Genomic DNA, 17139 nt, shown 5'->3' with positions numbered 1-17139 from the left:
AAAGGTCTAGGTGTGACGTTGTTAGTCACACTAAAGAGAGAGATGTCTGTGTGTCTTATCGTGTGTCAGTGTTACACTATGACAGAGAGGGGACAGATATAGAGATGTCTGTGTGTCTTATCGTGTGTCAGTGTTACACTATGACAGAGAGGGGACAGATAGAGAGATGTCTATGTGTCTTATCGTGTGTCAGTGTTACACTATGACAGAGAGGGGACAGATAGAGAGATGTCTGTGTGTCTTATCGTGTGTCAGTGTTACACTATGACAGAGAGGGGACAGATAGAGAGATGTCTGTGTGTCTTATCGTGTGTCAGTGTTACACTATGACAGAGAGGGGACAGATAGAGAGATGTCTGTGTGTCTTATCGTGTGGCAGTGTTACACTATGACAGAGGGGACAGATAGAGCTTATAGAGGGCAGGGCTTATAGAGGTCAGGGGTCTATGGAGTGTGTTACGTATCGTGTGGTAGCGTTACGGCGGCCCCGCCTGGGCCACTTCATGGCAGTGTTATGTTACAGGCTAACAGACATACAGAAAAGATAGATAGAGACATAGAGATGATAGAGGAGCTGGTGTGTGTCGTACCGTGTGGCAGTGTTATGCTGGCCCCGTCGATGATGGCCTGGGCCAATTCATGGTCGTTGCTCTCAAAGGCTTGGGCGGCGGCCTTGAGCGCGTCCCAGATCTCCTTGCGTCCCTCGAAGGCGGGCGCCGTGTCCCAGAACTCATCCCGCTTACTGCGCAGCTGGCCGTCCGTCATGGGATAGTCACTCTTCCATTTGGGCTTCTCTCTCTTCAAGGCCTGGTTACGCCCCAGAGCCACTGAGAGAGAGAGAGAGAGAGAGAGACAGAACCCGAGAGAGAAAGAGAGACAGAAACCGAGAGAGAAAGAGAGACAGAAACCGAGAGAGATAAAGATAGAGAGAAAGACAGAGAGAGAGGGAGAGAGACATGGTTCAAATTAAAGAGTAATGATTGGACATAACCTTCTGAAAACATTCTCAGTTTAAATCACAGCTGTTCATGTCCTCTCTGTGAAGCATTCCACTATCCGGGTGATGTGTTGGCGTTGTGCCATCACTGCAATGCACAGGAGGTTGGTGGCACCTTAATTGGGGAGAAGCGTCCCGTACTAATGACTGGATCGGAATCAGTGGAATGGTATCAATTACAAACACATGGTTTCCAGGTGTCTGATGCCATTCCATTTGCTCTGCTCCCATTCATTATTGAGCCGTTCTCCAGTCAGCAGCCTCCTGTGCTCTAATGTTATTCTAATTAAACCCTATTTACAAATGATCACTTGTGACAAAATTCTGCTTAAATTCCATTGAGGTCAGCTAAAGTGCAATTTAATGGTTTATAAAAAATTAAATAAACGACTATTTACAGAGCCTTCAGAAAGTATTCATACCCCTTGACTTAATTCCACATTTTGATGCGTTACATCCTGAATTCAAAATTGATTAAAAAAATTAAATTCTCTCACCCATCTACACACAATACCCCATAATGACAAAGTGTATTTCTGGGTAAGTCTCTAAGAGCTGTGTGAGTCTTTCTGGGTAAGTCTCTAAGAGCTGTGGAAGTATTTCTGGGTAAGTCTCTAAGGGATGTGTGAGTATTTCTGGGTAAGTCTCTAAGAGCTGTGTGAGTATTTCTGGGTAAGTCTCTAAGAGCTGTGTGAGTTTTTCTGGGTAAGTCTCTAAGAGCTGTGTGAGTTTTTCTGGGTAAGTCTCTAAGGGATGTGTGAGTATTTCTGGGTAAGTCTCTAAGAGCTTTGCACACCTGGATTGTACAATATTTGCACATTATTATTTTTTAAATTCTTCAAGCTCTGTCAAGTTAGTTGCTGATCATTGCTAGATTTAAGTCAAAACTGTAACTAAGCCACTCAGGAACACTCAATGTCGCTTTGATAAGCAACTCCATTGTATATTTTGCCTTGTGTTTTAGAGAGGAGAGCGAGAGGAGGGGAGGGAGAGGAGGGGGAGAGGAGGAGTGGGGAGGAGAGGAGGAGTGGTGGGAAGGGGAGAGGAGGTTTACTGGGGAAAGCATCTGGCTGCCATTATCCACCACCTCTGTTCTGGGACTGAGAGAGAAAGAGAGAAAGAGCGAAAGAAAGAGAGAGAGAGAGAGAGAGAGAGAGAGAGAGAGAGAAAGAGAGAGAGAAAGAGAGCGAGAGAGAAAGAGAGAAAGAGAGCGAGAGAGAAAGAGAGAAAGAGAGCGAGAGAGAGAAAGAGAGCGAGAGAGAGAGAGAAAGAGAGCGAGAGAGAGAGAGCGAGAGAAAGAGAGCGAGAGAGAAAGAGAGAGAGAGAGAGAAAGAGAGAAAAAGAGAGAGAAAGCGAGAGAAAGTGTGAGAGATAGAGGGAGAAAGAGAGAGAAAGCGAGAGAGAGAGAAGCGAGCGTGTATGTGGTCACTGCACAACAGCGGAGATAGAAACAGAGATGCACTTTCTCCTTTACTGTGATAAATATTCCTCACCAAGAGATTCATTATTCACAGAAATGTCTACATTTATTACAAATTTTAACTTATTAAACCCAGAGGAAAAACAAAAAATACTCATGGGCGAAGGAGCAATGGCTCCTCTTGCAGCCAAATATGTATTTGCCTGCCATAGCCTGAGAGACACTGAATAATAACCAGTAACTTACATATTATTACTATTATTGTTATTACTGTTATTGTTATTACTATTATTATTGTTGTTTATCATTCCAAGTAGTAATGGTATGGATGGTAATGGTAATGATAGCAGTTTAATGATGGTGGTGGTGGTAGTAGTGGTAATGATGATAGTAGTTGTAGTACCGATGTAATAGTGAAGATGACCGTTATTTAGTTTTAAGTTAGTTATAGTTTCATTTTTTTATTACATTACATTCGATTATTGACTGTTACCATTTTATTGTTACTATTTTTATATTTCATTTTGTATTATTATTTACTGCCATTCTATATTATTATTTGTCATTGTTTATAATTTTATTACAATGTATATTGTATACATTGTTGCTTTGGCAATATTGACACAATGTTTTTCATGCCAATAAAGCAGCTTGAATTTGAATTTGAGAGATAGAGAAAGAGAGAGAGAGAGAGACAGTGGCACCGACACAGGCCAGCCACACCCCAGCTCCAACACCCACCAGCCCCCACTCTGCCCCCCCCCAGTCCAGAAGAAACACTGGCTGGCATCGTCCTGTTAATGGACTCAAATGGGAAGTATGTCCAGGAGAAGAAACTTTTCCCTAGACACAAAACGAGAAAGGTGCGGTGCCCAACAACGCAAAGTGCCATGGAGCTGCTTGATAAGGCCCATCTCGGGTCGCCAAGCCACATAATTATAAATACCGGAAGCAACGACCTGCATGCTCAGCAGGAGAGGGTGGCGACTTCACTACGGGGAGTGATTGAGAAGGCCTCCGCAATCTTCCCCAACTCAAGAATCATAGTGTCAACCCTTCTACAGAGGAGGGACTTCCACCCTGCCACAATCCAAAGAATAAACGCCAGCCTATCCCGGGACTGTGCCCTGCGACCCAATGTACACCTGGCCCACCATCCCACCCTCGATCTGGACTGTCTCTATGACCATGTTCACCTGTACAGGGAGACAGTCCCCATCTTTGCCAAGACTCTCAAGGACGTCGCTTTAAACCGCAGCCCGACCTGTCCACCCAGGAACAGCGGAGCAATTTCCACCCCGCCGAGATCACCGAGACAACACCCCGGACCAGCACCCTGGACCCCCCAGCCACGACCACAGCACCACCAACCTCAATGCCCACCACAGCCAGCGCAGCACAGACCACCCCAGCCCAGCTTCAGAGCCACCCAGATGAGGCCTACCACCCCCCTCCTCCCCACCGCAGACCCACACCTGGAGGAGCCACAGCCCAGCAGGCAGAGCTACGCACAGGCTGTGAGAGGAGCAACTGGCCCAGCCCCCACCAACCAAATGAGTGACATTAAACAAATGCTGAGTCTACTATGCTCACATGTGATAGGCCGAGGGTCATGGTAAGATGAGCACAAGAACACCACCATCCTCACACTACACCCACCCAAGTAGCATGACACAAATTCTTGAGTCATCATCTTAAATGATAAACAAATCACATTTGCAAAATAATAGTTTACTTTAATTGAAAAATCCTGTTAATGGTTCTTCTTGGATTGTGAATGTTTGTCTCATTTTGAAAGGTAAAGAAAAGAGAGAAAAAAAAAAGTTATGAAGTCTTTTTACGTTGCATGTTGGAATTTACAAGGATTGAAGTCCTCTGCTTTTGGGCTAAAGAGCAGAAACCCAGACTTCCTGAAAGAAATTGATGATGTTGATATTGTAGTACTACAGGAAACATGGTGCAGAGGTGATGTTTCCACTGGCTGTCCACTAGGTTATAGGGAGATAATCATACCATCCACTAAATTAAAAGGAATCAAACAGGGCAGAGACTCAGGGGGAATGTTAATATGGTATAAATCTGAACTAATTAATTCAATCGAATTGATCAAAACAGGAGAATTCTTTATCTGGTTAAAAATCAACAAGGAGGCTATCTTGACAGATAAAAACGTCTTCCTCTGTGCCACATACATTCCCCCCTCAGAGTCACCCTACTTCAATGAAGAGAGCTTCTCTATTCTAGAGGGAGAGATTAGTCACTTTCAGGCCCAAGGCAACGTACTGGTCTGTGGAGACCTGAATGCTAGAACAGCAGAAGAACAAGACACTATTAACAGTCATGGGGATAAACACCTACCAGGAAGCAATAACCTTTCCCTCCCCACATACCCCCACAGAAACAACTATGACAAAGTGAAAAACAAAAACGGAGTACAGCTCCTGAGGCTCTGTCGAACACTGGGTCTGTACATAGTCAATGGCAGGCTGAGAGGAGACTCTTTTGGTAGGTACACCTACAGCTCATCCCTTGGCAGCAGCACTGTAGACTACTTCCTCACCGACCTAAACCCAGAGTCTCTCAGAGCCTTCACAGTCAGCCCACTAACACCTCTCTCAGACCACAGTAAAATCACAGTGTATCTGAGAAGAGCAGAACCCAACCATGAAGCATCACGGCCCAATAAATTACATGGTACTAAACAAGCCTATAGATGGAGTGCAAACAGTACAGACATCTACCAAAAAGCAATTAGTAGCCAAAAAATACAATCTCTCCTGGACAACTTTTTAGCCTTAACATTCTCCTTCAGCAATGAAGGTGTAAATTTGGCCGTTAGAAACATAAACTTTATATTTGACAAATTAGCCTCCTTGGCTAATCTAAAGAAGCATAAGAGCAAACCAGAAATAACAGATAATGAAAAATGGTTTGATAATGATTGCAAAAATCTAAGAAAGTCATTGAGAAATATATCTAATCAAAAACACAGAGAACCAGACAACAAAAATATACGCCTTCAATATGGGGAAACACTGAAGCAATACAAACGCACCCTAAGAACAAAAAAGGAACAGCACATTAGAAATCAGCTGGATGGAATTGAGGAATCCATAGAATCAAACCACTTCTGGGAGAATTGGAATAAATTAAACAAACCTCATCATGAGGAATTGGCTATCCAAAATGGGGATATGTGGAGAAATCACTTTGCAAACCTCTACAGCAATATAACAAAGAGCCCAGAACAAAAAGATATACAAGAAAAATTACAAATCCTTGAATTAGCAGTCAAAGACTATCAGAATCCTGTAGATACCCCAATTACAGAAGAAGAATTATTGGAAAAACTATGCAATCTCCAACCCAAAAAGGCCTGTGGTGCTGATGGTATTTTAAATGAAATGATCAAATATACAGACCACAAATTCAAATTGGCTATACTCAAACTCTTCAACATTATCCTCACTGCAGGTATTTTCCCCGATATTTGGAACCAGGGATTGATCACACCAATCTATAAAAATGGAGACAAATTTGACCCAAATAATTACAGAGGAATTTGCGTTAACAGCAACTTGGGGAAAATTCTCTGCAGTATTATAAATAGCAGACTACATCATTTCCTTGACAAACACAACGTCCTGAGCAGAAGCCAGATTGGATTTCTGAAAAATTATCGTACAACAGACCACATTTACACCCTCCACACTCTAATTGATAAACAAGTTAACCAAAACAAAGGCAAAATCTACTCGTGTTTTGTAGATTTCAAGAAAGCATTTGATTCAATTTGGCACGAAGGTCTTTTTTATAAACTAATAGAAAGTGGTATTGGAGGGAAAACATATGATTTTATTAAATCAATGTACACTAAAAAACAAATGTGCGGTTAAAATTGGCAACAAGCAAACAGACTTCTTCTCTCAGGGGCGGGGAGTGAAACAGGGCTACCCAATAAGTCCAACATTATTTAACATCTACATTAATGAATTGGCAAAAACATTAGAAGAATCGGCAGCACCTGGTATCACCCTACACAACACTGAAATCAAGTGTCTGCTGTACGCAGATGACCTGGTGCTGCTGTCTCCCACTAAAGAGGGGTTACAGCAGCACCTAGATCGTCTTCACAGGTTCTGTCAGACCTGGGCTCTGACCGTTAACCTAAAAAAAAACAAATATAATGATATTCCAAAAAAGGTCGGGAAATAAGGATGACAAATATAAATTCTATTTGGACACAGTTCTATTAGAACACACCAAAAACTACACATATCTAGGACTAAATATGAGCAACAGAGGTAGCTTTCACATGGCTGTGAATGAGCTGAGAGACAAAGCAAGAAGAGCATTCTATGCCATTAAAAGGAACATCAAAATTGAAATTCCAATTAGAATCTGGCTCAAAATTTTTCAATCAGTTATAGAACCAATTGCTCTATATGGCAGTGAAGTATGGGGTCCACTCTCTAATAATGAATTCACTAAATGGGACAAACATCCAACTGAAATATTGCATGCAGAGTTTTGCAAGACTGTATTGCAAGTACAAAGAAAAACTCCAAATAACGCATGTAGGGCAGAATTGGGCCAATACCCCCTCCTCTTTCGAATAGAAAAAAGAGCCATCAAATCTTACAACCATCTAAAAACAAGTGACCCTAAAACATTCCATCACACAGCTCTACAATGTCAAGAGATGAAACCAGAGAAGAGTCCCCTCAGCCAGCTGGTTCTGAGGCTCAGTTCACCAACCCAAACCAACCCCATAGAGCCTCGGGACAGCCCTCAGAAAATCTGGCCCAACCAAATCATCACAAAACAAAAAGAAAAATATATAACCTATTGGAAAGACACCACAAAAAATCAAAGTAAACTTCAATGCTATCTGGCTCTAAACAGACAGTACATGGTGGCAGACTATCTGACCACTGTGACTGATAGAAAACTGAGGAAAACATTGACTAGGTACAGACTCAGTGAGCACCGTCTGGCTATAGAGACCGGTCGTCACAGACAAACCTGGCTGCCCAGAGAGGACAGGCTGTGCTCACTCTGCTCCAGAGGAGAGGTAGAGACAGAGGTGCATTTCCTACTACACTGTGACAAATACTCAGACCTAAGAGCATATTTCTTTCCCAAAATTATAACTCAATACAAAGAATTTGAAACTATAAAAGATGAAGAAAAAATCAAATATTTATTGGGTGAAAAGCCAAAATGTGCAGTTTTGGCAGCCAAATATGTGTCCTCCTGCCACAACCTGAGGGACACCCAGTGAAAAATGCAAAGTAATATTGATAATATTTCCCATTTAGCTTAGTTTTGTTTTGTCTTTCATACCAGGTCATATGTCTTCTCAAGTCATATTGACACTGGTCTACTACCATTGATTTAATGTATTGTTGTTCTGATTAATATTGTTGTTGTAGTTGTTGTTAATGGTAATCCCATGTCCACTACTACTGTTATTATTGCTGTTGGTCCCACCATTTATTTATATATAAATATATATATATTTTGTATATATATACATATATATTTGATTTTTATTTTTCGATATGTATACTTTGACAATGTAAGTAATAACGAACCTACCATGTCAATAAAGTCAATTGAATTGAAATTGAATTGAATTGAGAGAAAGAGAGAGAGAGAGAGAGAGAGAGAGAGAGAGAGAGAGAGAGAGAGAGAGAGAGAGAGAGAGAGAGAGAGAGAGAAAGAGAGAGAGAGAAAGAGAGAGAGAGAAAGAGAGAGAGAGAGAAAGAGAGAGACTATCCTAGTGTGGTGCTGCTGATGTTGTGGGTTCCATCTCTCTCACAGCAGATGTGTCTCTCTCACAGCAGAGCAGATGTGTCTCTCTCACAGCAGAGCAGATGTGTCTCTCTCACAGCAGAGCAGATGTGTCTCTCTCACAGCAGAGCAGATGTGTCTCTCTCACAGCAGAGCAGATGTGTCTCTCTCACAGCAGAGCAGATGTGTCTCTCTCACAGCAGAGCAGATGTGTCTCTCTCACAGCAGAGCAGATGTGTCTCTCACAGCAGAGCAGATGTGTCTCTCTCACAGCAGAGCAGATGTGTCTCTCTCACAGCAGAGCAGATGTGTCTCTCTCACAGCAGAGCAGATGTGTCTCTCTCACAGCAGAGCAGATGTGTCTCTCTCACAGCAGATGTGTCTCTCTCACAGCAGAGCAGATGTGTCTCTCTCACAGCAGAGCAGATGTGTCTCTCTCACAGTACAGCAGATGTGTCTCTCTCACAGCAGATGTGTCTCTCTCACAGCACAGCAGATGTGTTGAGAAATACTTTAAGAAATTAGGAGATGGGAAATTCCATTCGATTATTATTAACACCCATTGTGTTGCCCGTCCGTTGTCAATGGGCCGCGTGGTGCATTCTGGGTATAATTCCACAAAGAGCACACTCCTTCAAGGAGTCAACAGGGGTAATTTGGGTGCTTGCTCCAAAACCCCAAATTAGCATGAATGACATTAATAATATTGTTTAGCTTTGAAATCATGACATTACGTACACTCGAGGAAAATAGGCAGGTTTCCCGACTCATACCCTGACTTCTAGAAGGGATTAGGGCTGGGCGATATGGCCAAAATATTTGATGGTATTTTATGTTTTTTGAATAATAAAAGCTCTAAATTTCCTTCATGAGTAGTGAATGATCCTAGGATGCTTTATGAGTAGTGAGTGATCCTAGGATGCTTTATGAGTAGTGAGTGATCCTAGGGTGCTTTATGAGTAGTGAGTGATCCTAGGGTGCTTTATGAGTAGTGAGTGATCCTAGGATGCTTTATGAGCAGTGAGTGATCCTAGGGTGCTTTATGAGCAGTGAGTGATCCTAGGGTGCTTTATGAGTAGTGAGTGATCCTAGGGTGCTTTATGAGTAGCGAGTGATCCTAGGGTGCTTTATGAGTAGTGAGTAGTGATCCCAGGGTGCTTTATGAGTAGTGAGTGATCCTAAGGCGCTTTATGAGTAGTGAGTGGTCCCAGGGTGCTTTATGAGTAGCGAGTGATCCTAGGGTGCTTTATGAGTAGCGAGTGATCCTAGGGTGCTTTATGAGTAGTGAGTGATCCTAGGGTGCTTTATGAGTAGTGAGTGATCCTAGGGTGCTTTATGAGTAGTGAGTGATCCTAGGATGCTTTATGAGTAGTGAGTGATCCTAGGGTGCTTTATGAGTAGTGAGTGATCCTAGGGTGCTTTATGAGTAGTGAGTGATCCCAGGGTGCTTTATGAGTAGTGAGTGATCCTAGGGTGCTATATGAGTAGTGAGTGATCCTAGGGTGCTATATGAGTGGTGAGTGATCCTAGGGTGCTTTATGAGTAGTGAGTGATCCTAGGGTGCTATATGAGTAGTGAGTGATCCTAGGGTGGCAACACATATATTCAAAATTATTTCAATGGGTCTTTCTCCATTCTGATTGTTTTATATTGTTCAATTCAACTAAAAAATGTTCCTTCAATTCCATCAATTTCCTGCACTCATTTTAAATCATTTCCACACACTGCCATGTAGGGCTGCACTATATTTGCCTTATTTTTTGACTTGCGATTTAGATAAAAACACTTGGATGAACTGTTGGAATCATGGAAATAGAATGTTTATTATAAATAATAGTGGGCACTTTGAAAACAGTGTTTGAAATGACAGCGAATGAAAATCCCAGAGTTATTGTGACAGGATAGGAACCAAAGTGATGGTCAGTGTTTCCTCGGGGACCCTACATTAAAATGTTTTTTTCATGTAGCCAACATATTCATGCTTCGACTATTCCTCTTTGATTTAGAAGATACTGTTGCACAAACAACATGCTGATTTAGGCTTACACCAGCATTAGTATCAGGCTGTGTCAGCTAGCTACGTTTGCTCTGACTCAGTACATTTATTAGCTAGCTAGCTAACCATCTCACTAGCGATTAGCATTAGTGGCTAACACGATTTAGCTAAAACTTCCAAAGAAAAACAAACTAGATGTTTGCTGATTTAAGAAACACATACTATTAGTGTAATTATAGATCGCTAGTGGATTTATATTAAGAAGCAAAGTGGAAACAACATCATTGTCATCAATTATTTTTTTTAATGAGCACTGCACAATGCTGAGTTATGCATGCAATAAGCAAGCTAACTAGCTAAGCAGATAGCTATCTGACACGTTAGCAAAGACTACGGATAACTAACCCTTCATCTGTGGTGTTAGCTAGCTATATTAGCTACTATGCTAGCTAGCTGGCCAGATAAACATGGTGCCAAGATATCAGATAGGAGCTAATAGCCAACATAGCTAGTTGACGTTAAATGGTTATTATTATGAACATGCACCATTTTCGGCAACAAGCCATCTGACTTGCGGGGGAACCACAGTTTCTAAACCTCTTTGGTGTAATGTTAGCTATTTACTGGTATGCTGATCTGACCAGTCACAAATGTATCTGTAAATTGACAGCTGACAGTCGGATTAAATGATTGCCGTAATAGGGGAAAGAAGGAAGTGTTTTAAAATGCCTAAATAAAGATTGGCAATAGGTTTAGCTAGCTAAGAATCTTCCTCCATGTTTATGGACTAAGAAAGCTGTAGAAGCATTTTCACTTCTCAAACTATGGCAGATTTAAGTCATTCAGACAGAACTTGCATCGTCGTTAAATCTTTTTTCTCTACCCTCTATAGTCAAACTAAAAGCAGTGCCTATATGATGTCCTTCCATACCGGCTTGACATGGAGTGATGCTTCTATGTAAACGTTGTTGATCAGTAGGCCAATAGAAGTCCCACATGGAAGGAATACAGATTGTCATCTGTAGCACCATAGACACTGGTCAGCCAAAACAAGCCCAAATACTCCTATTGAATATGCATTCACCTGTATTGTGAGTAAGCCTTTGCCATCTTAATTTACCCAGTTTATCAAAAGATTTACCATTCAAATAAAATTATCACCGTTATGTAGTTAGGTTGGTAAAAACAAAGTCAAAATTATTGTTTGATTAAAAAATAGATGCATTAATGCATACATGGCTGTCTGGAAAATGTTATCGTAATTGTTTTTAAATGTAATGATATTGAATATCTGTCGAAAATATCGGCCATTGGCCTCCTTAACTGGTATCAGCCCTAAAACATCCACATCGGTCGTTCTCTAATGACAATGTGAACTTGATTGGTCGTCAGTCTCCTGGGTGGTACGTTATACGTTCCTCCAGTCATTGGTCAATGAGTTTCCCCATCTCCTAATTACTTAAAGTATTTCTGGTGTGTTCCACAACCGTTGTCATGGATACCCAGCTTCTTGGCAGAGAGGCCGCCCGGCTGCTGTCAGTCGATTAATGGGGACTTATAGTGTTCCCACACGGAGAACGGTCTCCATAGGTTTAGTGGTCACACACACACTCATGGTTACACCCAATCTTTGTTGTGACTAGGGGAGTGGAATTTGGTGGGTTAAAGTGGGGTGGGTAACAGGGTTTCCGTTAGCTGGTAATAGACGGCTTTTGTTAGATAAAAAAAATAGAAAAGCTGATAAATAAAATTGTTGCCGACCAATTGTCCAGGAGAAAAAATAAAAAAAACTTTGCGAAGTAATGCTTTTTAGCCTATTCATTGATGGAAATACACTTGACTGGTCATTCTAAATCGGGCTATAGGTGAATTAGCATAACTTAGTAGAATTGCATTTGTATTTATTATGGATCCCCATTAGCTTCCGGGGGTCCAGCAAAATTAAGGCAGTTTATACAATTTTAAAAACATTACAATACATTCATAGATTTCACAACACACTGTGTGCCCTCAGGCCCCTACTCCAGCACTACCACATAGTGGGGCAAAAAAGTATTTAGTCAGCCACCAATTGTGCAAGTTCTCCCACTTAAAAAGATGAGAGAGGCCTGTAATTTTCATCATAGGTACACTTCAACTATGACAGACAAAATGAGGGGAAAAAATCCAGAAAATCACATTGTAGGATTTTTAATGAATTTATTTGCAAATTATGGTGGAAAATAAGTATTTGGTCAATAACAAAAGTTTCTCAATACTTTGTTATATACCCTTTGTTGGCAATGACAGAGGTCAAACGTTTTCTGTAAGGTTTTCACACACTGTTGCTGGTATTTTGGCCCATTCCTCCATGCAGATCTCCTCTAGAGCAGTGATGGTTTGGGGCTGTTGCTGGGCAACTTTCAACTCCCTCCAAAGATTTTCTATGGGGTTGAGATCTGGAGACTGGCTAGGCCACTCCAGGACCTTGAAATGCTTCTTACGAAGCCACTCCTTCGTTGCCCGGGCGGTGTGTTTGGGATCATTGTCATGCTGAAAGACCCAGCCACGTTTCATCTTCAATGCCCTTGCTGATGGAAGGAGGTTTTCACTCAAAATCTCACGATACATGGCCCCATTCATTCTTTCCTTTACACGGATCAGTCGTCCTGGTCCCTTTGCAGAAAAACAGCCCCAAAGCATGATGTTTCCACCCCCATGCTTCACAGTAGGTATGGTGTACTTTGGATGCAACTCAGCATTCTTTGTCCTCCAAACACGACGAGTTGAGTTTTTACAAAAAGTTATATTTTGCTTTCATCTGACCATATGACATTCTCCCAATCTTCTTCTGGATCATCCAAATGCTCTCTAGCAAACTTCAGACGGGCCTGGACATGTACTGGCTTAAGCAGGGGGACACGTCTGGCACTGCAGGATTTGAGTCCCTGGCGGCGTAGTGTGTTACTGATGGTAGGTCCCCCGTGTGGTTCTGGGATTTTTGCTCACCGTTCTTGTGATCATTTTGACCCCACGGGGTGAGATCTTGCGTGGAGCCCCAGATCGAGGGAGATTATCAGTGGTATTGTATGTCTTCCATTTCCTAATAATTGCTCCCACAGTTGATTTCTTCAAACCAAGCTGCTTACCTATTGCAGATTCAGTCTTCCCAGCCTGGTGCAGGTCTACAATTTTGTTTCTGGTGTCCTTTGACAGCTCTTTGGTCTTGGCCATAGTGGAGTTTGGAGTGTGACTGTTTGAGGTTGTGGACAGGTGTCTTTTATACTGATAACAAGTTCAAACAGGTGCCATTAATACAGGTAACGAGTGGAGGACAGAGGAGCCTCTTAAAGAAGAAGTTACAGGTCTGTGAGAGCCAGAAATCTTGCTTGTTTGTAGGTAACCAAATACTTATTTTCCACCATAATTTGCAAATAAATCATTAAAAATCCTACAATGTGATTTTCGTGATTTTTTTTCTCTCATTTTGTCTGTCATAGTTGAAGTGTACCTATGATGAAAATTACAGGCCTCTCTCATCTTAAGTGGGAGAACATGCACAATTGGTGGCTGATTAATTATTTTTTTGCCCCACTGTATCTACAGTACAAAATCCATGTGTACGTGTGTGTATAGTGCGTATGTTATCCTGTGTGTGTGTGCATGTGTCTGTGCCTATGTTTGTGTTGCTTCACAGTCCCCGCTGTTCCATAAGGTCTATTTTTGTCATGTTTTTGAAACCACATTTTACTGCTTGGCTGGTGTGTACAGTATATTCCTTATCTTATTTATCACATGCACACAGCATACAGAGCCTTAGAGTGGAAAATCTGCCAGACAGCACAAGAGCTGGTTGGGGTAATGTATCTGTCAGTCTGAACACAGTTTTATAGGTTAAAGTGGGTGGGGTAATGTATCTGTCAGTCTGAACACAGTTTTATAGGTTAAAGTGGGTGGGGTAATGTATCTGTCAGTCTGAACACAGTCTCAGTGTACAGTAAGAGAGGAGAGAGCTCATACGTTGTCAGGCCACTCCACATGCATCAATAATTCAGTCATAGACGATGAATCAGTGCACCTTTCTTCCCGTTCCTCATAGCTGACCCAGAAACTACCAGTCTATACAGAGTGAGAGACTCCTGACAATTATTACAGCCACATATTTCCCTCAGATCTCACAGACCAACAAAGAATTTGAAAACAAACCAAATATTGAAAAACTCCCTTAGCTGTTAGACAAAATACAGCAGTGTGACATCACAGCAGCAAGGTGTGTGACCTGTTGCCACAAGAAAAGGGCAACCAGTGAAGAACAAACACCTTTGTAAATACAACCAATATTTATCTGTTTATACAGAGAGGAAGAGAGAAGAAAGACAGAATGAGAAATGGAAAGAGAGAAAAGAAAGACATAGTTAGCTGACAGATACACAGAGAGAGAGAGAAAGAATGAGAGATAGAAAGAAAGGAGAGATAGTTAGCTGACAGATACAGAGAGAGAGAAGAGAGACTAGAGAAATGAAGAATGAGAGATAGAAAGAGAGGAGAGATAGTTAGCTGACATAGATACAGAGAGAGAGAGAAGAGAGAGAAGAGAAATGAAGAATGAGAGATAGAAAGAGAGGAGAGATAGTTAGCTGACATAGATACAGAGAGAGAGAGAAGAGAGAGGAGAGAAATTAAGAATGAGAGATAGAAAGAGAGGAGAGATAGTTAGCTGACAGATACAGAGAGAGAGGGAGAGAGAGGAAGCAGTGTGACTGACTGATGCTAGGACAGTAAAAGGTTGAAATAATAACAGACAGACAGAGGCCTTGCCTGCGTATCACCTGATCTAGATTGACCCAGTCTGAGCCTCCCCCCACGCAGCCCACTGTTTATAGGCAGGTCCAATGAATGAGCCATTTCCTCATCTGCGTCACCATCTTCCATTTTCATTTCCTGCCACAGGCAGACCAGTGACGCAGATAGCAAACCTTTGCTTTGACAGACACACACAGCTGCCCCCTTAAGTCTACCTCGTTTTAATGAGAAGCCCTTCCTGTAATTTACAGAGGAGGAGTGGCCGACAGCATTCACCAGTCAGTGTACTGTGTAGTCCTGTTCAACAGTGTACTAAACACAACTGATTTCATCCTGAATTCAACAGTGTACTAAACACAACAGATTTCATCCTGAATTCAACAGTGTCCTAAACACAATTGATTTCATCCTGAATTCAACAGTGTAGTAAACACAGCTGATTTCATCCTGAATTCAACAGTGTACTAAACACAACTGATTTCATCCTGAATTCAACAGCGTCCTAAACACAACTGATTTCATCCTGAATTCAACAGTGTACTAAACACAACTGATTTCATCCTGAATTCAACAGTGTACTAAACACAACTGATTTCATCCTGAATTCAACAGTGTACTAAACACAACTGATTTCATCCTGAATTCAACAGCGTACTAAACAGAACTGATTTCATCCTGATTTAGGCCATAATTACACAGAGAACAAGTGGTGATAGTGTAACATGACAACAACCTCCTTCAAACTATCCACTGCTCAAATGAAATTTTATTGGTCACATACACCTGGTTAGCAGCTGTTAATGTGAGTGTAGCGAAATGCTCGTGCTTCTAGTTCCGACAGTGCAGTAATATCTAACAAGTAATCTAACAATTCCCCAACAACTACCTGATACACACAAATCTAAAGGGGTGAATGAGTTGTTGTGAAATTGTTAGGTTAGATTACTTGTTAGATATTGTTAGATATTACTGCACGGTCGGAACTAGAAGCACAAGCATTTCACTACACTCGCATTAACATACGCTAACCATGTGTATGTGACCAATAACATTTGATTTGAGAATATGTACATATAAGTATATGGATGAGCGATGGCCGAGTGGCATAGGCAATGCGCAATAGATGGTATAAAATATATTATATACGATGGCCGAGTGGCCAGTGATTCACTGTAATAATAATACCACTTTTTACCTTGTCAGCTCGGGGATTCAAATAATACCACTTTTTACCTTGTCAGCTCGGGGATTCAATCTTGCAACCTTATGGTTAACTAGTCCAACGCTCTAACCACCTGCCTCACGAGGAGCCTGCCTGTTACGCGAATGCAGTAAGAAGCCAAGGTAAGTTGCTAGTTAGCATTAAATTTATCTTATAAAAAACGATCAATCAATCAATCATAATCACTAGTTAACTACACATGGTTGATGATATTACTAGTTTATCTAGCGTGTCCTGCGTTGCATATAATCGATGCGGTGCGCATTCGCGAAACAGGACTGTCGTTGCTCCAACGTGTACCTAACCATAAACATCAATGCCTTTCTTAAAATCAATACACAAGTATATATTTTTAAACCTGCATATTTAGCTAAAAGAAATCCAGGTTAGCAGGCAATATTAACCAGGTGAAATTGTGTCACTTCTCTTGCGTTCATTGCACACAGAGTCAGGGTATATGCAAAAGTTTGGGCCGTCTGGCTCGTTGCGAACTGTGTGAAAACTATTTATTCCTAACAAAGACAGCTAATGATTTAACAAAAGCGCATTTGCGAAAAAAGCACAATCGTTGCACGACTGTACCTAACCATAAACATCAATGCCTTTCTTAAAATCAATACACAGAAGTATATATTTTAAAACCTGCATATTTAGCTAAACGAAATCCAGGTTAACAGGCAATATTAACCAGGTGAAATTGTGTCACTTCTCTTGCGTTCATTGCACGCAGAGTCAGGGTATATGCAACAGTTTGGGCCGCCTGGCTCGTTGCGAACTAATTTGCCAGAATTTTACGTAACTATGACATAACATTGAAGATTGTGCAATGTAACAGGAATATTTAGACTTAGGGATGCCACCCGTTAGATAAAATACGTAACGGTTCCGTATTTCACTGAAAGAATAAACGTTTTGTTTTTGAGATG

General features: G+C 41.4%; 1 protein-coding gene across 2 annotated transcripts in view; it reads right to left on the bottom strand.

Annotated features, from left to right (window-relative positions):
* Nucleotides 1-17139, bottom strand: part of LOC129867962 (ubiquitin domain-containing protein 2-like) — a 64258-nt gene that overhangs the window by 26830 nt on the left and 20289 nt on the right. For both annotated transcript variants that reach the window (XR_008761696.1, XM_055941480.1), the window contains exon 2: nt 591-827. Coding sequence is in view for 1 of the 2 variants with exons in the window: in XM_055941480.1 (XP_055797455.1) it covers nt 591-827 (237 nt within the window). In the remaining variant the exon portion in view is untranslated. The remainder of the gene's footprint in view (nt 1-590; nt 828-17139) is intronic.

Source organism: Salvelinus fontinalis, chromosome 13 (genome assembly GCF_029448725.1).
Source record: "Salvelinus fontinalis isolate EN_2023a chromosome 13, ASM2944872v1, whole genome shotgun sequence".
Classification (NCBI taxonomy): Eukaryota; Metazoa; Chordata; class Actinopteri; order Salmoniformes; family Salmonidae; genus Salvelinus; species Salvelinus fontinalis.
Note: the sequence above shows the minus strand (reverse complement) of the source record. Positions and strands in the feature narration are given on the sequence as shown.